Raw genomic sequence first — 24,811 nt, 5'->3', positions numbered from 1 at the left:
GAATGAGACAGATGATAAAGAGTCCAGAGATAACTTGGAGGATGGTGAAGAAGCCTGGCCATGCTAGCAGTCATCAGTTGTGCAATGGTGCAGGTTGCCCTGGACAAAGCCAGAGGAGGTCGCACCTGCATTGTCATTGCCCACCGTTTGTCCACCATCCAGAACTCAAATATCATTGCTGTCATGTCACAGGGGACAGTGATTGAGAAGGGGACCCATAAAGAACTGATGGCCCAGAAAGGAGCTTACTACAAACTAGTTCCTTAGATGCCTGGCAGCACTTTAAAAAGGACATGAAAGAACTCAATCCTTTTCATTGGATCTCCTTACATTTGCCTGTTAGCATAACCACTATTGTCTGTCTCATTCTTGTTCTTATATGTTTATTTCTAGTCTGCAGATGCAGAATGAAAAGTCTTAAAAGGACTCAAGCCCTACAGGCAACATACATTTTTCAAGATTAAGAAAACAAAAAGGAGGAGATGCGGAGGCCATCCACTGTCAATACTATCATGAGCGCATCAAGGAATGCAAAAGGCCAATGGACCTTGAGTATTGGCAAGGCTAATGCTAAGCACCATTGTTCGTGTTGAGATAGCGGTGACTCGAAGTAATTTCCTGACCTAAAAGTACATGTTTACTGGACCTTACTGATCTTTACTGACCTTAGAGATGGTCTGTCTGCTACCTGTTTGCCATGCTTTACTGACGGCAAGATGTGTATCTAAAACTGAATAAAAAGCAGAGAAGGCCAGGTTTCAGGGTGCCTCTCCAAGAGAGAGGTCTCCACCTGCCCCCCGCCCCATGCCTTCTAAATTCATATTTCTTGTATAGTATTTTCATTTGTGCATTGACCCCTCCTTCAGATCCCAAACCCTAGCTGTGCTGGTTGCGGCAACACACACACACACACACACACACACTGCCATGCTGGAGCACCTGCTTACACACACAGACACATACATGTGCTGCCCTGCAGGAGCACCCACTGCCTCTACACTGTGCAGAGCCACCATCAGAGTCCAACCCTTCCTGCCTTCCCATCCCATACTTTCCCAGACCCTCTGTTTGGAGAACAATGACCTCCCCCACATCTCCTTCACCCCTAAATTTGAGGCAGCTGAGATGCCTACTTTGGAGTCCACTAGAGCTAGGTTCAACCTGGCTCTATGCCTCACTAGATGTGTATGGGGTTTGGATCACATTGTTCACTGTATCATCTGTAAAATGGGAATAATGACTACTTCATAGGACTCGGAGGGTAGAATAAAATACTTTCACTTCTTGGGCAGCTGCTGATGTCAGGCCTTGTGCTATGTGGATTTTAAATGTTTATTTCCTTTAATTCATAGGAGGGAGGGATTCTTCATCTCAAGAGCACACAGTGACTAGGCCCAGTCAAGAAGAGCCTTTATGGTTCTTTACAAACAGAAGCTCACAGTGAGGTGCTGCATCACAGCCTTTCCCCAGACATCACAGGCTGGCACTGGAGATGAAGTGATGTTAGGGATCAGATACAGAGATACCAAGGACAGAGGCAGGGGGTGGGAGGGTGGAGTGGGGTGTGGTCCACGTGATGGTTAATGCCTCAGGTCTTGCCCAGAAGGTCAGCATTTTTGACAGTTTGTGATCTTGGAACTTTATTTCACCCCTACCCACGCTGCAGCAGAGGAAGTGTGAGAAAGTGTGAGATTACAGGAGCAGCCCCAGAGGATAATGGCCACAAAACCCATAGGTGGAGTTGACCTGGGACCCAGATACGTCTCTAGCCCCACCTTTGTCCACTAAGAACACACCCAGGCAATGGAATGGGCTTCTCCCCCAAGCCAGCTTCCTGAGGAACCCAAAAGTCCCCTTCAGAGTAGAGCTGAGGACAAGGTTAGGGCCCACTCGGGATCCTGGACAGTGTGATCAGGCCCCCAGGAATTTGGGTGAGGCCAGTGGAGTCTGCAGCCCCACCCAGGGCCCTGCCCCAGCCCCCTTCCCTTACAACTTATAGGCCCAGATGGAGACCCTCTGTTCTCCCTCCAGAAACCCTGGCCTGGCCTCCTCAGTTCCTCAGTCCCTACCTGGGGCCTTGGTTCCTGCAGCACCTGGCTTGGCCACCTGCCCCACCCGAGATTTCCCCATCCAGTCCTCATCTTCCTCTGCCCTCCCCACTGGGGTCAGCAGCCCTGTTATGCTTCCAGCGCCGAGGTCCCGAGCCAAGTGCTCTTCCCCAAACTGCTCTTCCCTGAACATGTGAGCCCGCTATGGAAGCAGGGATGGGGCCCCTCAGGCCTCCCATCCACGTGTCAGCCAAGGGGCTCTGAGAATATGTCCAGCCCTTGCATTACTAAAGGAATGCCGGAGGGAAACCTCCCCTTTCCCTGCCACTGCTCACATCTAGGACCAGGGTTCCGGCCTGCAAGCCAGGAGTGCAGCCCCCACCCCAGGCCTGGCTCCAAGAGCCAGGTTCCAGTCCCACCCACATGACTGTCCCCAGATCCTCAGGCCTTGCTTGAGACAAGAAAGGAAGCAAATCTCATGACTTAAGAGGAGGGAGGCCCAGCCATTGCAGAGATGGAAGCTTCCTTGGTCTGACATGGGTCTGACATTTTTTAAAATGGGAGCATCCTGACCCCTGGGGGCCCTCCCTGCAGCCCCCAGAGCCTCAACTGCCCTCCTCTTTCCTTGGGTGAACTGCCTACTTCCACAGGGTCTGAACATCCAGTGGGGAGAGTGGAGGAGCTGCCTGCCAGGCCCTGAAGGCAGGCCTGGGTGGGGACAAGCCCCAGGCCCTTCAGGGCCCCTAGCAGCTGCCCTGCCATCCCATGTGGTTAGAAAAGGAGAAGCACTGAGGGGTGGGCAGGGTGGGAGGCAGGCAGGCAGAGAACCGCTTCAAAGGGCAGTGCAGTCAGGGCAACTCCTAGAGTAGCATAGGTGTGTCTGAGTTCTGTGCTGAGATGCTGGCTGACTCAGGACCAATGAGCCCCAGGTCATACAAATTAAGGATGGAGTCAGCAATGATGCGGGCTGTGCGCTTCTGGTACCCGCCTGAGGTCACCATGAGGATGGGCACCTGACATCTGCGGGCCACCCGGAACACCAGCTCATCCCGCTTCACGATGCCCTGTTGGGAGATTGGGAAGGTGAACTCAGGCAGGCCCCGACCCTCATGGTATCAAGAGGTTCTGCTGCAGGTCTAGCCCTGCTTGGACTGCAGCTGTTTCCACCCATCCGCTCTGATATCAGGAGAAGCACCAATGTGGTCCACCTGTCCTGCTGCAGCTGAGTCTTCAGAGCAGACCATCCCCTGCCCTCCCACCCCCAAGTTCAGGACATACCTGTGGGCTAATGGACAGTCCTCCAAGGCGGTCACCCTCGAGGATGTCGGTGCCTGCGTTGTACACCATGACGTCGGGAGCATGCTCCTGAAGGGCTCTCTTGAGGTTCCTCTCCACTTTATCCAGGTACTCGTCATCCTCGGTGCCCCACTCCAGCTCTACCTTCCGCCTGATGGCCTCTAAGAGGGACACAGGAATTTCCCCAAGTGCAGAGACAGGAAACTGAGCTCAAGAGGACAAAGATTGCTTGGATCCCTGCCAGTGCCCAAGGAAGGACTAGAAAATAATCTGACTCCAGCACTGCTCAGCCTCTTATTTCACTCAAAACTAAGCTAAAAACACACACACAAACAAACCCATCCTTTTCCTGGCGTTGTGGTACTGTCCAATGAATGTCTAGTGAGGACAGTACTGCTAACCCTAAACAACACATCCACATTAGATAGGGCTCTTCTTTACCTTAGTGCAATTTGAGGGGTGGGGGAAACTCAGCTAAAAAGAGCACCAAGAGCTGCAAAGCGGGAACCCAAAAGAGAGAAGGGGAATTGCGGATAAAACACCTTGCCCAGACACAGGGATACCAAGCTGTGCCCTCACGTCCAAACCCCGCACATTCAAGATTCATTTCTGAAACTGGTCCCTTGGGGTATACCAGCAGCTGAGTGCCCACAGGAGACTCACTAGCCCTTCCAGCATAAAGGTCCCCAACCCACAAAGTGGGCAGGCGCTCGAGTTTTCATAGCTCATCTGAGCATCTCTGCCTTTAGTTGATAAGTTGAACCTGCCTGCATTTCTTTTTATTTTACCAACTATTATATTTGAACTAATTTCTTCCATCTTATTTGGAATACCCTATTTATCTTATTTTCCCTCATTTCCTTTTTCCCATTCCCTGTGTTCTACAGACAGATGCATCGTAGGAGTCTATTTTTATTCTTCTGATGGTTACCCCTAATATAAGGACCCATCCATATGTTTATTAAACAGGCTAATGCAATCTTGGGTGGGTCATGTGACTTCTTTAGGTCTCAATTTCTTCATCTGTACAATGGGAAAAATTCCCACCTTGCAAGACCCAGCACATAGGAAATACTCAGGAGAAAGCCCCATCCAAGCATGAGTGAACTCAGGACTGAGGGTGGCGGGCAGCTTACGCTTGGCAAAGCGGTCTCCAGGGTAGATGTGGCGGTTGTAGACATCCATGATGTACACACGCTGGTCACCCATGAAGTCCCGTTCGTGCCCATTGCCCTGCAGGGAGAACATGGGAGCCACTTGCAGGCAAGTGCCCTCAGCAAAGACAGGACCCTCCCTCCAACCCCCACCGCCCTGTGTCTGAGCAGTGTGGTTTGCCCTTTGGCAGAGGGTCTCGTGGCTATAAAGTGACAAAGCTAGGATTCAACCTCAAAACCTGGCCCCAAGACCTTCCAGCATGACCTTAAGCAAGCCCAGTCCTCTCAGTCTTCTCCAGGACACAAGGCAGGAGTCCTGGCCCCATACCCTCTCAAGTCTGTGGTAGAATTGGCTGGGATCAGGAATGTGAAACATAAACTGTAAGGGCTGTACTCATGTGGTTCAGGAGCTCAGTGTCATGTGACCTTGGAGCAGTCCCACCATCACAAAGCCACAGCAGCAGAGGTGCAGGAGGGCCTTCAAGAACCCAATGCATGCCCTGCCCCACCTGGGACAACAGGAGCCAGACCTGGGTAGCAGTGGCTGAGCAACCCTGCAGCGCATGAATGAGCACTTTCCTGGGGTGCAGGAACACAGGGATCCTGGGCTCTGTGCACAGACTAGGGAGCCACTGAGGGGTTTAAAGCACAAGAATAGCACTACCTGTAGGGATTTTAGGAAGAGCCACCAGCCTGGTTTGGGGAGGCAGTCAGGAGAAGGGAGGAAGGACCCTCAATTTCACAGGAGCATTGGCTGGGGCGAGAGGGGCAGAGGGAGAAAGAAGGGCCCTCTGCTTCCAGTCTCTCCAGCACAGAGAGGATGGGCAGTGGGAGAGAGGCAGAGCAGGATGAAGGTGGCAGAGATCTGCCTTGGGGCTCAGGGATGTTTCCAGGGGGAGGAGTCCCACAGTGTAGGTTGTATGATGGAAGCTGATGGGGAACACATGGAGGGGTGCTGAGGAGGGGGCCCACAAGACCCCAGCCCCCATGGGGCACTCACCTGATGGGCATCAAGATCAACAATGGTGGCCCTGGAGATGCCCTCCACTCGCTCAAACAGAAACTGCCCAGGGGAGGAGAGGGGAGACGTGAGAACCCACACAGGCCAGAAGACACAGCCCCTCAGGAACTCCCAGCTGGTGAGGGGCCAGGGCAGGAGGACTAGGCAAAGACATCACACACCCACGAGAGCTATGCAGCTCCAGAGAAGCATGTGTGCATGGTCAGGGAAGCCCTCCTGGAGGAGGGTCCTGTGCTGCGCCCTGAAGAGCAGGAAGTCAGGAGGTGAGCAGGTGAGTGAGGCTGGCCCTCAGTGACACCCCAGGAATCCTGGGGAAATGTGGGGGTTGGGGGAGGAGAAGCCTCCCTTCAAAACTGGGCCAGGAACTTTATTCTACAATCTTTGTCTTCCTACAGGTCAGGTCCACACTCCTCCTTCTGTGGGAAGCCCTCCTCCCCTTTCTCCACCCTCCAAGCTCTCCTGTGTGTCTGCCTCCTGAATGCCCAGGGTCTGCTGACCTGTCTCACCCCCACCATTAGTCTGTGTGCCCTGTGAGAACAGGAATCTCAAATGACCTGTTTCGAAAGCCCAGACTGAGACCAGGTGCGGCGTGGTGAGGGGGAGCCCTGGGGTTCCATAAACATGGAGACCAATGCCAGCTCTGCCCCTCTGGCTGTGTGACCTCACCTCTGAGCCTCAGTTTCCTCATCTGTAACATGAGGATTCACTGAGGTGAGCCATGGAGAACAAAGGTTGGCATAGGCTTGAGCCTGTAGTAAATGTCATCAGTATTATTGTGATCATTATTATTATTTCTACCTCCCCTCACTCTTCTGTAGGGATGCCCTTCTTATATTGTTGATATACATGCTTCTCCCCAGCCCCTGCCATTGCTGAAGGCTGTAATATCTCCCTTTTGTCACAGGCAACACACAGGAGAGTCAGATCTGGGTTTGAGCCTGAGCCTGGCTGAGTGATGCGGGTACCTTCCTCCCCTCTGAGCCTCACTTCCCTCATGTAAAATGTGGGGTGAGAACACAAACTTGGGAGTGGCAGGGGGTCCCAGGGAGGGCTCTTGGAGGTGATTCCCACATGCTCTCCTGCACACCTTGATGGCGAGCGTGATGTCCGCGTAGGCGCAGAAGCCCCCGCCCCGGTCGCTGGAGCAGTGATGGAAGCCACCACCTACGGAAGGCAGACATGATGAGGTCAGGGCCAGGCTCAAGAGCTAGACCTAGGCACACCCCCTACCCTCCTACGTGCCCTCCCTGCTCAGCTCCCAGGAAGGCTCCTGGGACTCCAGGTTGACAAAGTGAGCTGCGTGCCTAGATATGTCACTATCCCCAAGTCAGGAGGTAGCTTTGCCATTACAGCCACCCCTGTCAGAGAAAGAAACCTCTGAGGGTATCCCAACAAGTCAGACTCCAGTGCCCACTCACACCTCTTAGGGACAGAGCTCATCCTTCCCAAGACAGTAAGTCTCCATAGAGCTGGGCCTGCCCACATGTGAGTCCTCCTGCCAGAAAAGGGTGGTGGAGCTATGGGGCAGGTTTACCTTGGGAACCCCCAGATTCTGCCAGGTGGTAGAAAGGGGTGATCAGGCAGGGCACCTTCTGCTGGTCATGGCTACCCACTGCAACGGTGAGGGTCCTAGAGACCAGGGTCCAGCCTCCTCTACCCCTCAACCCTGTGACCATAGCCTCAGAGGCCAGACCCAATCCCACTGTAACACCTAAAAGAACTGAGCTGCAGGGCTTCTGAAGTTGAGCCCAGTAACTGCCTCACCTGGCAGTGTGAGGCCAGGGCCCGGATACAGGGAACTGCCTCTTACACCACCCAAGAGGCTGTCATTGGATCCTAATGACGAGATAACAGCCAACAGTGAACTCCTAACCAGCACGGAGCTCACTGAAGCCTCCCCACAGGACCATCTCCATTTTACAGATTAAGACCCTGAGGCACAGAGAGTGATGCGGGGTTAGCAACTTGCCCTGGGTCATACAGCTAGCTAATGGCAGAACCAAGATTCAAACCAAGGGCCTCTGAGTCTTCTTGGGACCCCTTAGAAACACATGGCACATATCACTCACTTGTTTATTCAGCAGAGTATCATAATATCATGGTTAAGCCTGAACTAATGATGGGTATCTGGCCATACCAAGAAGGCCTTGAAGTGTTCACAGTCCAAGGTGGGGGTGGGGGAAGGCAGCTATGGGGCTCTGAGCAAACCACTAGGCCTCTCTCGATGTCCATGTTCTCATCAATATAATTGGACTGAACAATAACACCCAGCTCAGATGAGAGCCCGGACAGAACAAGGCTTCACAAACTGAAGTGCTGAGCCTTCATGAGGAACACAGCAGGGACAAGGAAGGCCATGGGTGCAGACCTCCCATGAGCCAATCTTGTGGGAGAGTCCAAGGGACTGGGGGAATGCTAGCCCTCAAGGTCCCTGAGAATAAAGTGATATTGATCCTGGGCAGCCCACCCACCATGACATGGCCAAGCCCCTGAAGGCTGTCCTGGGTCCCAAGAGGTTAATGGAGTCTTTTAGGGGAGCCTCTGAAACTGCAGGTTTCAGCTTCATGCAGAGCTGTCCAGGGGATGGCACAGACTTCCTGGGAGAGAGTGAGCTCCCCACCACTGGAAGTATGCAAAGACAGGACTGGGGAGCAATCTGGAGAACTCTTTTAGACAAGGATTCCATGCCAGATGGAGGCACTGGTTCGTCCCTCCTACACACCAGAGTCTCCGAACTCATAGCCACTTCCTCCAGGTTCCTTCTGGTCCTCCCTGTCCCCAGGCCTTGGACAGGCCAGCTCCCCCAGGCGGGGCACTCACCCACATTGATGGCCCAGCCTCGCTCCACTGCCAGCTTCCCCGCCTGGGAGACAAGCACAGGATGAAGGGCACAGGCAGCCCTCTTCTTCACTCACTCATTCACTGAGTCATTCATTCATCCCATAAACACTATTTCCAGCTAGCTCTGAAGTGGGAATGAGCTCTGAGGTGGGGCTAAGGAAGCATCCACCCCCAGTATACTCAGTCCCAGAAGCAAGTACCAGATTAGCTGGCATATGGGATGTGCAGTGCAATTTTGTGAAGAAACTGGAATAAATAAAAGTACTTATGATCACACATAAGCTGACAATGATTTTAATGTGGCCTTTAAAGGGAATTAGACAAGTTTTTGCTCATAGAAATATAGTACACTGAATACTGAAATCCATAGGAAATCAAAGTTTAGGGGAGGGCAGTAAGTAATACTCTAATAAACTAAAAAAAGATACAAATTTCCAGGTTGAAAAGAAAACTATAGTGGTCAACAGGCATTTACCAGGTCTGAATTAGATATCGCACACGGGAGTCTGAAATGATTCTCTACCTCCAATGAACTTGGCAGCCTATGGCTCATTTTAAAGAGAACTACACACAGGACATGAAACCTGTTTTGCTGGGAGTTTTCTTCATCACCACACCTGCGATGGGGAGACAGGGGAGCACCATCGATCACTGACATCATTTCCATCTTAAATTGAAGTACATTGGAGTGATCACTTTAGGATATATCTCTGGGGCATGAGGGTGTCTTAAACAACAGCAAATATGGTAAATCAATTGGACGTCTCTGAAAAAGGAACAGTGAACTCTGACGCCCTGGGGCGGGGAAGGCTTTGAGAGGAGCTGCTGGGCCTTGAGGAGTACTTAGGTTTTGTTCCACTACTAAGTGGGAGGAGGGCATCCATATGGAAAGCCCAGGGTGGGCAACAGCCCAGAGGTAGGAAGGAACCAGGTGCGGGGATCCCCAGCCCAGCCCTGTGTCCCACCTGCCTCCCCACCTACCATTATGGTTCCTCCTGTCTGGATCCGAAGGGGCTTCAGCACCTTCCTCTGCACAAGGAAGTTGGGGAGAAAGATGACAGGGGGGATTTCTGTGATGGTAGCGACAGCAAAGGACCACTGTGGAAAGAGACGCAGGCCATTGGCCTCCCGCTGCCATGCCCAGAGCTCAGAGGCAGCAGCTGGGAAATCAGATTTTCTGTAATGGCAGTTTCCAGGTGTCCTGGGTGAACTCTGGGCCAGGTGTAGTTACTATGATAAGAAACAAGAACCCCCACCAGTCTGGCCCCACCAAGTTTGGGGCTCAGTAACGATCAGTTTATCCAATACAGTTTTTTCAAGCCTATTTGGCCCACATTCCTCAGCACTCCAAAGCCCTTGGCTGCCCTCTTGTGCCCAAAACAAGAGCTGAGGAGGACTCCATCCTACAGAGGTGCAGACCCAGAAATGACCCAGCCCTCCCACTGTACAGAAGGGGACACTGAGGTCCCAACCAGGGAGGATCTTTCTTGCCAAGGTCACACAGTGAGTCACAGAGCCAAGTCTGGAAACCCAGATGTCCTGCTTCTCCAGCCTCTTCATCTACTGGGAACTGGACCTCCTTTTAGAAGAGGCGTCCTGCCTCCTCTCCAGCTACTGAGGCAGGAAGACTGGGCCACCTAAAAGGCATTTGCACCAAAATCAGACACAGCTTTTCCTGTGACCTCTCAGGCCTCTGGGCAAATGTCCCTGCCTCCAGATCCTGAACCACCTCCTGCCTGGCTGAGAAAGCACCTAGGCCCATGCTATGCTCCCTGTGCCCACTGACCCCAGGCAGAGACTCGGAGGGGCCCAGGGTACTTTGTAAATGTTTATTAAGGTGGGGGCTGGTGCAGTCCGCATGTCAGCATGCTTGCAGCCTAGATGGGAAATACTCGTATGTGACAAGCCTTGCGATGGAGAAGAACACGGTTTGGGTGGGGTAGGGGCAGACAGGCTTTTTGGAGGTGGTGACATGAAAGCAGAGACTGAAGGTGAGCAAGAATTATCCAGCTATAGGGGTCAAGGTAAAAAAAATTACTACTAGCAGAAGAAAAGTAAGTCCATGTTTAACAGAAGTTAGGTACAGCTGGGACACGTAGGGCTGGGCTGCCAGCAAAGGCTCTCAGGCATGTCAGGGCAGTGGAAGCCTCAGACAGTGCTTCCCACGCTGCTGTGATTGTAGCAGGAGAACCAGTTAGGGCAGTGGTTCTCAACCTTCTGGCCCTTTAAATACAGTTCCTCATGTTGTGACCCAACCATAAAATTATTTTCGTTGCTACTTCATAACTGTAATGTTGCTACTGTTATGAATCATAATGTAAATATCTGATATGCAGGATGGTCTTAGGCGACCCCTGTGAAAGGGTCATTCGACCGCCAAAGGGGTCGCGACCCACAGGTTGAGAACCGATGAGTTAGGGGCACGAGAATAATAGCAGCCCCAGGGAGGAAGTGAGGGATATGAGGGTCTGGGGAAGGTGAGATGGGGACAGTTGATAGAAGGCATATGGGGAACAGATGGATAGAGGTCCAGGACACAAGGTCAGAGCTCCAGGACTCCAACACTGAAGGGCAAAGCCCAGGTTGGAGTCCACTGGGACAATAAAGGACTGTCCTGGGACCAGAAGGATGATGGGGAGAGTTTGTGCGCGCGCGTGCGCGCGCGTGTGTGTGTGTGTGTGTGTGTGTGTGTGTGTGTTGGCAGGGGGTGGGGGTAGGGACCAGAGGTGCTCAGGAGGCCAGACACAGAGGTTTCAGGAAGGAGTGAGCAAAGTGAGGTGGTGAGGCTGCCAAGGCATCCAGTGAGAGAGAACTGAGAAGTGTGGCCGTTATGATCACCAATCAGGAGAGATTTGGATTTAGGTCTGGAGAGGCCTGCAGAAAAAGCATGTGCCTGGAAAGAGCCAGGAAGGGGTGGTGGTAGTGCGAGGGCACCCAGGAGAAGCTGGGGCAGGAGGACAGGACAGGACCAGTCAGCCCCCAAAGGGGCCCCGGTGGCTGAGGCCACTGGCCAAGGGGATACATTTTGTCAGGTTGCCTGCACTGCTATGAACACCTGTGTTGTCAGGCCTCTCAGGCTGGCAGGGCTGAGGACAGCTGAGGGGGAGGCTTGCTCTGCTCCCTAACTCCAGGGAAGGAACCTGAGAGCAGGGCCCATGGGGCATGGATTACTTGTCTGAAAGTAGAGATGACCATGCTGCCTTCCTCAGCCGTTTTTAAACAGCAGCCTCTCATGCAAACCACACGGCCTGCACTGTGTTTCTGCCACCTTAGCCAGCCCATATAAAGGAGTTCCTGGAACCCTATGTCAACCAATAGGACTGAGGTTTTCCCTGTCCAATTGGATCTGCGCACCTATATCACCCATCAGCATTTTCTCCAACCAATCAGATCAGCTCCATTCTCACCAATCAGGACAGTGCCTTTTGGACCAATCAAACTGAGGATATGGAGTCCTCATAGGCTGAGAATGGACTGACCAGAGGCAGGGATTTATCTGTATTAGACCAATTCCCTTCTGGCTCCCACAGTGCATTTCTCCTTTCCACCAGAGACTGGGGACTGGTTTCTGGGCTGGGCCGGAGCCGACTAAACCAGAGCAGAGCAGAGCTGCTAGCCTGAGAGGCCTCATCTGAGGGCCATTTCGCCCCAGGGCCACCTCACAGCCATGCTGTACCGCAATTGGGCTGTTTGCACAGAATAACGTTTCCTTCTTCGCTGCACCCCAAATTGGGGATTCCTGTTGGCATAGAATCAGTAGCAATGACCACTGGCTGACAGTATGTGCATATGCATATGTTGGTGGGGGACAGACCTAGAGAGGACAGGGTGGCAGCTCCCCTGTTCATCACGCCCACCACAGGCCTGGCAGACAGAAGGCTTGGAGCCATTGTTTTCTTGGAAAAAATGCGTGAATACTCAACAGAGCCTCTGAAGAAACACATTAAGTGACTGCCTACCATCACAATCAGCAGAGGGAGGGTCTGAATAGAAACGAAGCCACACAACCTCCTAGGGTCTGCGATGGACACTACCTCAAGAATAGCTTTCTCTAAGAGGATTCCACAGCAGCTATAGCACAATGGCTCTCCATCAGGAAGGGTCCACACCAATGAGTTTGGGAAGTCCTGCTTACTTGTCCCCTCCTGGAAGGTCACATCCCATGCTGGCACATTAAAGGCTCTGGGAAGTTCTGCTACAGAATCTCCTGTAACTTTGCTTCACCCCTTGCTTCTCAAACTTCCTTACTACAAACCTCCGCCTGCCCGCTTTGCTTTTAATATAACACTAGAGGCCCGGTGCACAAATTCGTACACTAGTGGGGTCCCTTGGCCTGGCCTGGGGGATCGGGCCGAAACTGGCTCTCCAACATCCCCTGAGGGGTCCCGGATTGTGAGAGTGTGCAGGCCAGGCCGAGGGACCCCACCGGTGCATGACTGGGGTGGGGAGGGACGAGGGAGGTTGGCCAGCCGGGAGGGACTGCGAGAGGGCTCCAGGGCATGTCTGGCCTGACTAGCTCAGTCCCAATCATCTAGCTCAGTCCCGATCAGCCGGACCCCAGCAGCAAGCTAATCTACCAGTTGGAGCATCTGCCCCCTGGTGGTCAGTGCATGTTATAGTGAGCAGTTGAGCGGCCTTAGCATATCATTAGCATATTACGCTTAGATTGGTTGAATGAACGACCAGACACTTAGCATATTAGGCTTCTATTATATAGGATACTGTACTGATCTTCACAAAGCTGCAGCCATATAGGATAATACTGGGGAAACTGAGCTAGAGCATGAATTTTACATGGGCTAAGCATTAAGTCACAGCACATAAGGGTTTCAGCCAAAGGGACCAGCTCCCACAGGAGAAGGTACCTATCAACACTTCTTGACTTCTGCCCATGAAAACAGGGCTGGACACATCAGCCTTCTTCTCAGCCCAGCTGTGGCTCCTGTGCAAGGCAGTGGTGTAGCTCACTAATGAACTATCCAATCCAGTAGCTGCCAGCTACACATGGCTATTTGCATATAATTTTAAGTTAATTAAAAAACATTTAAGTTTTTAAAATTAAAATTTGTTCCTCAGTCACACTAGCCACATTTTAAGTATTTAATGGCCACATGTGGTTAGTGACTACTGGACTGGACAGAGCCTTTCTAGAACATTTCCATCACTATAGCAAGTTCTGTTGGATAAAGCTACCCTAGAAAGAAACAGTGGCCAGGGTGAAACATAAATGGAAGGAATGGGACAGACTGGGGGATGGGGGGTGGTGGAGACAGATGCTCCAGTACCAGGAACAGATACGCTATCTGGGAGGTGCAGCGGGCTGCAGTGGGACTGCCCGGACTTGCCAGCAGGCCAGGCCCCAGGCAAGGGCATTGAAGGACAGGCTGGATGGGAGCAGGAGAGGGACAAGGTTCATAAGTTTTCCTCAGAGTCAACTAGTCTAACTCTGGACTCTGCCACTGCAATATAAATTTGAACACAGCCCTCTACTTAACTGTGCCTCCGTCCTCCTGTCTCCTCATCCATGAAACAGGAGCTCCTCCCAACTAGGCCTCGAATGAGGACTTAGACCATTGGAGAGGCCTGTCCTCAGTGCCCAATCTAAAGTCCCCCTACCTGGCCCTTCGACCCCTGCCTTTGCTTCATCTTTGTACACAGCACTGGTCTCTACCTGACAATAACAATACCTCTATTGTTATCTGTCCCTCCCAGAAGAATGCAGCTCCAGGAAAGCAGGCACACACTTGTTCCCTGCTGCACAGGCAATGCTGAGAATGATGCCTGGCACACAGTAGGTGCTTGCTGCACATGCTGTCAATCTTCCCCCACATCCCTACCTCCACAGACAATGCTGAGAATGATGCCTGGCACACAGTAGGTGCTTGTTGCACATGCTGTCAATCCTCCCCAGATCCCTACCTGCACCCTCTCCCGAGGAGGCCATCTCACCTGTCCCATCCCAGGAGAGCCTGTGAGAGCCTGGCCTCTTGCTGCTGAGACCATGCCCGGCCTATAGCACACCCCGTGGGATCAGGCTGAGGTCACAATCCTGGTGAACCCACGTGTAGGCCCAGTTTTTTCTCCTGTTTTCTCTCCCTGACTCCCTCTCCCAGAGGGTTCTCCTGGAACCTTGCCCCAGGTAAATCCCTGCTGCAGGCTCTGTTTCTAGGGCTGTGCTTCTCCAAGTGTGGCTCCTGAACCAACAGCAACAATGGCACCTGAGAGCTTGTTAGACATGCACATTCTCAGGCCCACCCCAGACCTCCTGAATCAGAAACTGGGAGTGGGGCCCAGCAATCTGTGTTGTAACAAGCCCTCCAGAGGATCTGAGGCTTAAGCAAATTTGAGAACCACTACTCTAGGGAACTTGACCTCAGACAGTGCTGAACAAATGAATGAATGAGCTACAGTGAACCTGTGAGGTTTACCCCAGCCTGATGCCCACGGCCCACCAAAGTGCATGGCCTATGTGCTTGCCCATCCCAGCGCCTGGTCATATGTCAGGGCCTTTGTGCCCAACTACTTGGTTTGGGTCAGGACTTTTCAGCAGTGAAGTGGGAGCAAAGGGAGAGAAGCGGGAGAGGGGAGTCCCACCCAATCATCTCAGTTGATGACCAAATAAGCCTCTGACAAAATCCAACACCCTTTCATAAAATCAATCAACAAATTAGGAACAAAAGGGAACTCCCTCAACATGACAAAGGGTGTTTGTCTCTCTCTCTCTCTCTCTCTCTCTCTCTCTCTCTCTCTCTCTCACACACACACACACACACACACACTCCCATTGCTAACATCATACTCAATAGTAAAAGGCTAAAAACTTCCCACCTAAGATCAGGAACAAGCCAAGGAAGACTGCTTTTGCCACTTCTGTTCAACTGGAAGTACCACCCAAAGCAATCTATGTTTATATATATATATATATATATATAAAAGGCTAATATGCAAATTGTCCCCACAGGAGTTCGACCAGGAGACTGGGAGTTTGATCACTCACTATGACGTGTGCTGACCACCAAGGGGCAGCACAGCATGAAAGAAGGCCACGGCCGGCAGCCAGAAGGCCCCAATAGGCCCTGATTGCCGGCCCAGCCTAGGGATTCTAATCATGCACGAATTTCGTGCACTGAGCCCCTAGTTAGAAAATAAAAAGAAATAAAATGCCTCTAAATTGGAAAGGAAAGTGGAACTTCTCCCTATATTCACAGATGGCATGATGTTATATTTATAGGAGATCCTAAAGAACAAACACAAACCCCCAATTAAACCTAATAAATAAATTCAACAAAGTGCAGGACCTAAGATCAGCACACAAAAATTAGTTGTATTTCTATACATTAACAACAAAATCCAAAAAGAAAATTAAGAAAGCAATTCTATTTACAATAACATCAAAAATTAAAATACTTGGAAATAAATTGAACCAAGCAGAACCAAGAACCAAGTAATTTACACTGAAAATTACAGAACATTGCTGATGCAAAAACTTAAAGATCTAAATAAATTGAAAAATATCCTGTGTTCATGGATTGACCTAATATTGTAAAGATGGCAATTATCTCCAAATTCATCTACAGATTCAATATAACCCCTATGAAAATTTCAATGGCCCTTTTTGCAGAAACAGACAAGCTGATCCTGTAATTCATATGGAATCTCAAGGGACCCTGAATAGCAATCTTGAAAAAGAACATAGTTAGAGGATTCACAATTCCCAATTTCAAAAAGTACTACAAACTTAGTAATCAAAACATAGGATTGTGGTATTGCATAGGATAGACATATAGATCAATTGCAAAGAACTGACAGCCCAGAAATAAATCCATATGTCTATAGCCAATTGGTTATCTACAAGAGTGCTAAACCAGTCAATAGAGAAAGAACAGTCTCTTTAACAAATGGTTCTGGGAGAACTGGATATCCACATGCAAAAGAATGAAGGATGCTTATCTCACACCATATACAAAAATTAACTCAAAATGGATCCAAGACCTAAATATAAGCTAAAACTATAACACTCTTAGAAGAAAACACAAGGGTAAAGTCTTCATGACCATGGGTTTGGCAACACAGTCTTAGACACCAAAAGCAGCCAACAAAAGAAAAACATGGATAAACTGAACTTTAGCAAAATTTAAACATTTTGTGCATCAAAGGACATTATCAAAAAAGTGAAAAGACAACCCATAGGATGGGCAAAAATATTATTTGCAAATCACATAATATCCAGAACATATAAAGAACTACAACTCAACAGCAAAGATAAATATCCCAATTTTTTAAATGGACTTCAATAGGCATTTCTTCAAAGAAGACATATAAGTGGCTAAAATGCACATGAAGAGATGCTTAATACTATTAACCATCCATATTATTATGGAAATGCAAATTATAACCACAATAAGATACCATATCACATCCACTAAATTAGCCACAATAAAAAAAATAAAACACAGAAAAATAAGTGTTGGTGAGGATGTAGAGAAGATGGACCCCTTGTGCTGTTGTTAGAAATGTAAAGTGGACCATGGCTGGGTAGCACAGTTGATTAGAGCATTGTCCCAATGTGCCAAGGTTGTGGGTTCATTCCCTGGTCAGAACACAACGAATTGATGTTTCTCTCCTCCCTTCCTCTTTCACTCTAAAAATCAATAAATTAAAAAAAAAAGAAAAAAGAAACGTAAAATGTGTAGCTGCTGTGGGAATCATTTTGGTGATTCCTCAAAAAGTTAAAAATAATTTCCATACAACTCAGCAATTCTACTCCTAGGTATATAACCAAAATAACTGAAAACAGGTACTCAAACGAATAGTTGTACCTATGTTCATAGCAACATTATGCACAAAGACCAAAAGCTGGAAATAACTCAAAATCCATCAGCTGATAAATAAACAAAATGTGGTATATCCACACAATGGAATATTATTCAGCTTTAATAAGGAATGAAGAACTGATGCATGCTGCAAGGTAGATGATTCTTCACACTGTGCTCAGTGAAAGAAGCCAGACACAGGAGGTCACATATTCTATGAATCCAGGTATACTTATGTAAAACAACCAGAAAAGGCAAAACCAGATGGTGGTACAGGGGGAGGGAGGAATGGGAGCAACTGCTTAGTGTGGAAGGGTTTCTTTTGGGGTGATGAACATGCCTTGGAACTAAATAGAGGTGATGGTTTACACCGCATTGTAAATTTACTAAAGGCCACTAAATTTTATACTTTAAAATGGTTAATGATTAATATTATGTCATGTGAATTTTAAAATAAAAAAAAAGGAAGGAGAGAAGGAAAGATAAGAGAGAATCATAGACCTTGAGGGGTCCCATTTCCCCTGAGACTTTCCTGAGATATCTGCCTTCTGGTGCTGTGTCTCTGGAAACTGTGCTTCCCTTTCTCCCACAGGACTGTGATACTATAAGGGCAGTGACTAGGCCCAATTCACACGCCAGCTTCCTGGGGCTCAGGCCAAAGTTTCTGAGGCATCTTTACCTTCTTTCTCTCACATGCCCCCTACTCATCTGAACAACAGAATATCTTGTTCAACTGCTGCTTGCTGCCTGGTCTGAGAGCCCAGGACCTCTCCCAACGAGTACTGTACAACCTCCTTCCTCACTGGTCTCCCTGCTTCTGTCTTGACAGCCTATCCTTACCATAGCTGCCAAGCAACTTGGCTAAAACCTAGATCAGGTCATGTCCCTCTGCTTAATACATCCATGGCTCCCACCTCTCTCAGAGCAAAGCCACAGCAACGGGTGCCTGGCCCTATCCTCTTCTGACCTCACCTCCTACCAGCCTCCCTTCATCCCCTCCAATCCAGCCACATCGCCTTCCTTGTGCCTACAACACACTGGAGATACCACTGCCTCGTGGCCTTTACACTTGCTCATTCTTCTGCTTGGAATGCCCTCCTGGATGCCCCCATAGCGTACTCCCTCACTGCCCTCAGCTCATGGTCACATCAGTAAGATCCTCTGTGATCCCCCATTTCAAACTGCGGTCTTCCACACCCCATTTCCCCCCCAAGGCACTGAGCACCTTCTAAGATACTATATAATTGATTTGATTTTTTATGACATTAGCTGACTCTCCATCTAAATGCTAGCTCCAACAAAAGATCTGGTCTCTTTTGTTCCATCCTGTCTCCCTGCAACTAGAACAGAGCATGATGCTCACTAAATACCTGCTGCATAAACATGTCCTGGGCATTGCCCAGCTTGGGATGCACAAGGACAAGATGTCAAATCTGCATGACACATCTCATGGCACACTGTCACTGGGGTCAGCAGGAGGCAAGAGCCTGCACTGGCCCAACCCAACCACTACCCTCAGTGGGGCCACCTCTGGGCCTTGCACACAGTAGGTGCTCAATAGACATTTGCTTCCCTGAAAGGATATCATCTGTCAAACATCAGACTACAGCATCTCCTTCAATGCCCTGTTTATTAAGTATCAAAGGCTACACCAGTGCAGGGCCAGGCATGAACCCCGGAACATGGGGGTGGGGGGGGCAGAGTGGAGGTGGGGCAGGGGAGAGGGTGTATGTTCCACTGCACACACAGAACAGCCAAGGAAGAGCAGCCCTGGGAAACCTACATGAACTCTTCAGGTGTCCACAGCAGAGAAAAGAGAAGAGAAAACTGCATATGTTTGCAGGGTGAATGGGATGTTCCTACACTGCAACACCTAGATGCCAGACAATGCCTGAAGTGGACATGGGTCTCACCTGAGCGTGAAGGGCACAGCACACCATATCACTCTTCTACAGCACATGGAACAGAATCCAAACTCTTCCCACAGCCTACAAAACCCTGAGTAGCCTGGTGCCGCTGGCCTCCCTGAGCACACCACATGCCTTTTCATTATCTCAGTCCCTTCGACTTAGCTAATCAATCATACTTCTTCCGCTGCAGGAGGCCAAGTCCCTTCTTCTCACTCCAGGTCTGAGGCTCTGGAGCATTCTTTCTTTAAAGCTCCATCTAAGTCACCTACTCCTTATTATTTAGTCTCAGCTCAAACCTCACCTCCTCTGTGAGGCCCTCCCTGATTGCTCAGTCTAAACGAGCTTACTTCCATCCAGGGACCTTCTATTCTTTTTTCCTTCATAGCCAAGGTGTATCCTCTTTCTGGGCCTAAGCTTTTCCACCTATGGAGGGGAGGAGCCTGGTGACCTCTACTATGGCTCTTAGTCTAAAATGAATCTTTCTTTAAAAGAACATCTCATTTCATTTATTGGGGTGACATTAGCTAATAATGTTACATAGGTTTCAGGTGTATAGAGCTCCCACACTCCTAGGGGCAGAGAACCTGTTGCATCCCTGACCCCACCAGGGCAGGCTAACAGCACAAGTTCGGATGCGACCCCTTACCCAGTCCTCCCCTCTGCTCCCACAAAGGGGACTGACTAACTGCCTCCACCTCAGAACCTCAGCACTGATGACAGCTGTGGGCCCGAGTCTAGAAGGAGATCATGAGCAGAGAGCCTGTAGGTGGGATTTTAAAATCTTAAATGAGTAAACACATTAAAAAATCAGGAACTGTCACTTAATAATCTGGATTTCTGGCTTTGCTTCAAAGCCAGGCACTCTGGCCATGCTGGGCCTACAGTGGGGCTGGGTAGCAGCCACCCACTTGGGAAGGGCAGCAGCTTCCAGTTCACCCATACACCACCATCTGCATGACCAGGTATGTTCCCTGCTGGGCCCTGGGGGTGTCAAACTCATTTTTAGCACAACAGTTTTCAACAAGTCTTTAGCAGTACAAGTTCTTAGAACAAAATCTTAAACTTCAATCCAATACAAAAGTAGGCCAAATAGAACAGCTTGGATTGGATAGGGACAGGGCTGGGGCTACCCTGTCCATCATCTCAGCGGGTCTTTGCAGCCTGTTCATAGAGCACAGATTGAAAGCCATTAATATAGAAGCCCCAATCCCTGTGAAGTTTCACTCTCCATCAAGTGGACATCCCTGTTCTCACAATTCTAGAGACTGGGAACTCATAACCCCCGGAGCAATCTAGCCATCCCTGGTGTCTGCCTTTCATGACACCTTGCTCCTCTTGGGACCACAGACCCACATGCTTCCCCTGTGCTATGGACAGGAATTGAGCCCCTTTAGGCTGTGCTTTCTCAGGCTGAGCTGCCCTCCCCTGGCCACTCCTCCTGGCTGGCAGCCCTTCTGGCCCTTGTACCTTCAGCTCGTTGAGATAACGTCTCGTGTGCACCACCAGCAGGTCTTCCTCTGAGGCTTCCCGTGCCTCTACCAGCATGCCGTCTGACAGAAGCTTCTCTTCTGAAACCACAAAGTGGGCACCATGCTTCCCTTCTGGGAGGGCTCAGCCCAGACCCTCCCACAGGCTGCAAACCTGGCCTCTGTCAGCCCTGCCCCAGGAGAAGGTGGGCATTGCTAGCTTATGGGCATTCTGTCAACAGGCCACCTCCCAGACCAGTGTGAACAATGGCTAGGCCCTTAGGCCAGGGCACTTCAGACATTGTGCACACAAAGATCTTTTCCAAGCCACTGATAGCCACGAGGTGAGCTCCGTGTGTCTGGAAAACTTTCAGAGGCAGATGACACATGGGTCAATGATGTTGACCCTCTAGGTGAGAAAAGTTCTTTGATCAATTCTCCCCCCAACTTCTGATGGCATCCTGGGAGGCTCAGTGTGGTGTGGCCTCTCTTTAATCCCTGCCTGACCCATGATCATCTCCCTTTTTAACCCCCCAAAAAGCACTCACAACCTGCAGCAACAGTAAGCAGCAGCCTGAATTGAATTATACTCTTGTTTTCAATGAATTTATATTTCCCACAACTTTCTATTTATGGCAAGTGAAACCAGCTTTCCCATTTAGATGACATATGTTTCCTTTTAAAACAAGTTTATTTAAGTTTTTAAAAATGAAGGCTAAGTCAATAAAAAATATGAAGTAAAAATGGAACAGGTGGTATGAAGAGATGGCAAGGTCCCAAGAGTGGTTTGCAAATGACCGATGTTTAGAAAACACTGCATTATTTCATCACCCCTCACATACACCAGACAAGATTTGCTCCATTTTTCAAAGGAAGAAACTGAGGTCCAGAGACGAAATGCTCTGCAGTGGTCGGCAAACTCATTAGTCAACAGAGCCACATATCAACAGTACTTCTTCAAAATAGACTCGCCTAGGCCGAAAACCGACTTCTGCGCATGGGCCACAAAGTTTCAATCACACTGTACACGCACCCGCACGTGGTATTTTGTGGAAGAGCCACACTCAAGGGGCCAAAGAGCCGCAAGTGGCTCGCGGGCCGCATTTTGCTGACCACTGCTCTAGAGCACAGTGAGAACAGGTCCATGATTCTCTGGGTTCTAGGGAAATCAAAGGGACAAACAAGGTCAGAATCTAGGGGACCTGTTTTAAAGTGTTACCCTTAGGAACCAACCCTGGCAGAAACCAACTAGTTACATACATTTCTCACATATAGTTCCACATACAGTAGGTACTCCCCCTACCCACCCCCAGGACATTTTATGGCTCCCCAGTGTCTTCAGGCAAAGGGCCAGCTCTTTTCTTGGAGGCACCCAAGGCCCTTCACCATATGACCCCTGCCTCCTTTCCACCTACATCCTCATAGGAGAAAGCAGAGAACTCAAGAGGACTGTTGGCTCCGGATGAGGGAGACAAGGAACACTTCTGTCAGGCTACTGGGTGATACAGGAGCCCAAGAAGGGGACATGGGAGGAGCAACTCAGACAGCGAGAGAACTACAAGGTGAGGGCAGGCTGGCTCTGCTCACTGTGCCAGAGTTCTTGTACCGCTGCACACAACTTGTATTCTTTTCTAGTTAATATTTTTCTGTGAATACTCACTGTAGTCACTACTGCAAACTGAAAATAAGTATCACTTGCCATAAATAGAAGTTAGCCAGAAATTAAAAAAAAAATACAATAGAAACAATGTTATTAATCTCTAATTTGATTCTATTTTCTGCAAGGTTCAGAGCCTCAGGCTTGCTCTGGATTTGTTAAAAAGGGAGATGGGCTTAGTGTTTAAGATGGGCTAGCCCCACAAATGAGATTTTCTCCATGGTGTGATCAGAAGAACTGAGTCATCCTATACCAGGTAACATTTCGGTAACACTTCCTACTTCCCTCAGTGAAAACACCCTCGATACAGAGGGAACAATAATATCCTGGCACTAGCCTACTGTGATGCCTGGATTTTCCACACCACAGTTCAAACAGTGCAAGCCTGACCTTGCCCAGTGGGATGAGCCATGAAGGGTAGGAGCCTGGAACTCTGAGTTTCAGACAACTACTACTTAGTAGCTATGTGACTGTGAGCATGTTTCCTAACTTTTCTGGGACACAGTTTCCTCCATTTGTAACCAATGGAGTTGGAGCAAAAGTTTTCTTCTTCTTGGACTCTTTGAGCTTGTGGTGGATGGACATTGGAGTCCTCCAAACTTCAGCTTCCTGTGTCCATCATTAATTAGCTCACTTTTACTGGATTTCAAGGGGAAGACACAGAACTTAGGTCCAGAGCAATGGGGAGCCAGGGAAGGTTTGAGACAGGGACATATGCTTAGAAGTTTGTGTCGGAAAGTCCCTTTTCACAGCATGGGCGGAAGGCAGTCTGAGGGCTGAGGCTGGAGTCAGGGGAGTCTGAAGCTTGTGTTAGGGAAAGGCAATGGGGGAAGGTAAAGGAAGCAGATGTAGGGTCCAAGGTGGGACTTCCATACCTTTTAGAAAGCTGATCACCTTGCCCCATTTTCCGGCGTCAAAGGGATGCAGCTTCTCCAGGCCCATGAAGGTTATATTGTAGCGGGGCGAGTACACGATGGGCCACCGGGTCTCCGGCACGTGCTGGTACAGCTGGGTTGTGTGCGGCCTTCCGTAGGCATGGGGACAGAATAGACAGATAGGGATGGTCAGTGTGAGAAGCAGACTCCCACTCTGCACCAGTCGGCTTTGATTTACCCGACAGACTTGACCTGGTACCACTAGGTCCCTTAGCCGCAGAAAAGAGGCCCCACAGCAACAACAAGAATAGCGGATCCTTACTGAGCATTGGCTCTTTCCCTGCATTATCCAACCCAATCTTCACAGCATTCCTGGGAAGTAGGCACCACCATCTCCCATCTCACCAAAGGCTTTGAGAGGGGACTAAGGCCGGAGCAGCGGATGTACACCCAGGTGCGTCAGGCTGCAAGACCTCAGCACCTCACTTCCACATTCTAACAATTACACCGAACAGCTGTGTGGCCCTAGGCCTCAGTTTCCTATAAAATGTGTGCCTGTTGCGAGGATGGAAAAATGCATCTAAATAGCTGAGCAAAGAAAGCGTCCTGATCGTGAGAGCTGGGGCTCCAAAACAGACGTTAGAGGCTCGCACGGTGGTGGCCCAATGAGGAGCCGGGTGCCAGTCAGCCCCTCTCCACCGCGCAGCTTACTCCCTACCCCACCCAGCGCACCTCCGCGGCTGCTGCCACCGCCGGGGCCTCCGCAAGGCTGGATGGGCCGAGAGCAGACGTCAGACCCGCGCCCCGTGACGGCCTCCTGTTCCTTGGGCTGCAGAGAAACGGCTCGGGGCTGACTCGGCGCGGGGCCCGCCTGGGCACATCCGGCCCAGCGTCCCCTCGCCCGCCATACCTGGGCCCGCACCTGGCCGGCCCGCCGGCCGCCCCGGCACTGGTGCTCCAGCCCACGGCGACCCCTGGGAACCCGGGGACTAGGACTGGCGCCCCACCACGCGCCCCCCGCCACACTCACATCCCGCAGCTGGGCCCTCCCAGCGCCGACCACCGCTCCGGAACCCCGCGGGGCGGGGCGCGGTCCCGCCCAGGACACGCCCCCGGCCTCGCCGCCTCCATGGGGCGGAGCTCCTCAGGCTCGGCCCGGCCGCCGCGGCCGCGTCACAGAAGGTCGGAGTCCTGGCTCGGCCCCGGCGGGAGGGAGGCCACGCCCCGGCGCCTCGGGAGCGCCGCGAAGGGCCGCCGTCCTCAGCCCAGCGGGGACTCGCCCGGCTCACCGGGGGCCGAGTTGGAACGCTTGGCCTCGCCCCGCCGGGGAGGCGCCGAGCGAGGTCGCCGGCTGCGCCCCGCCTCCGCGCGCTCTCGGGCCTGCGGGGCTGCGGGCCGAGCTGCGACGGAGTCGCTGTGACCTTGGGCTGCACCCGGCGCCGGGGTCTCTGCTTCCCGAGTACCGGCAGCGCGAGGTCTGTGCGCGGGCCTCAGGCGACCTCGCCTCTGACCTGCGGTCACGCGCTCCCCGAACCGGGGTGAAGCCCCAGCCCGGTCTTTGGCAGCTCAGACTTGACACAAGCACTCCCCACGCCAGCCGTAGGCTCTCTCAGCCTCCGTTCTTCATCGACACAACCCAGAACCCGCCGGTGATTCAGTCCTCAAGGTGCAGTCCCTCGCGACTCCCCCGACCCGGGAGGGAAGCCAAAACTACCCCCAGGGGCAGCTGA

At 50.9% G+C, this 24,811-nt stretch overlaps 1 protein-coding gene and 1 non-coding gene across 8 annotated transcripts in view; one reads left to right on the top strand and one right to left on the bottom strand.

Annotated features, from left to right (window-relative positions):
• Positions 1-24,296, bottom strand: part of HDAC11 (histone deacetylase 11) — a 35,101-nt gene extending 10,805 nt beyond the window's left edge. The window contains exons 1-10 of one of the 7 annotated variants that reach the window (XM_070405885.1): positions 24,112-24,296; positions 23,082-23,230; positions 20,551-20,651; positions 9,342-9,458; positions 8,340-8,382; positions 6,607-6,683; positions 5,499-5,561; positions 4,481-4,577; positions 3,327-3,505; positions 3,037-3,112 (exon numbers count right to left, since the gene is read on the bottom strand). In XM_070405885.1, coding sequence (XP_070261986.1) covers positions 3,037-3,112; positions 3,327-3,505; positions 4,481-4,577; positions 5,499-5,561; positions 6,607-6,683; positions 8,340-8,382; positions 9,342-9,458; positions 20,551-20,651; positions 23,082-23,230; positions 24,112-24,212 — 1,003 coding nt within the window. In that variant the 5' untranslated portion in view covers positions 24,213-24,296. Of the gene's footprint in view, positions 1-1,314; positions 3,113-3,326; positions 3,506-4,480; positions 4,578-5,498; positions 5,562-6,606; positions 6,684-8,339; positions 8,383-9,341; positions 9,459-20,550; positions 20,652-23,081; positions 23,231-23,813; positions 24,090-24,111 lie in introns of those variants that run through there. The other 6 variants (XM_070405884.1, XM_070405883.1, XM_070405889.1 and 3 more) reach the window with 6 other exon arrangements.
• Positions 3,682-3,806, top strand: LOC139004770 (U4atac minor spliceosomal RNA). The gene has a single exon (XR_011470586.1). It is a non-coding gene; the product is annotated as a U4atac minor spliceosomal RNA (small nuclear RNA).
• Positions 24,297-24,811: the final 515 nt, after the last annotated feature.

The sequence above is a fragment of the Myotis yumanensis genome, unplaced genomic scaffold (genome assembly GCF_028538775.1).
Source record: "Myotis yumanensis isolate MYYU_CA2020_CCGP unplaced genomic scaffold, mMyoYum1.0.hap1 SCAF_2, whole genome shotgun sequence".
Classification (NCBI taxonomy): domain Eukaryota; kingdom Metazoa; phylum Chordata; class Mammalia; order Chiroptera; family Vespertilionidae; genus Myotis; species Myotis yumanensis.
The sequence above is the reverse complement of the archived record's forward strand: the minus strand, read 5'-3'. Positions and strand labels throughout refer to the sequence as shown.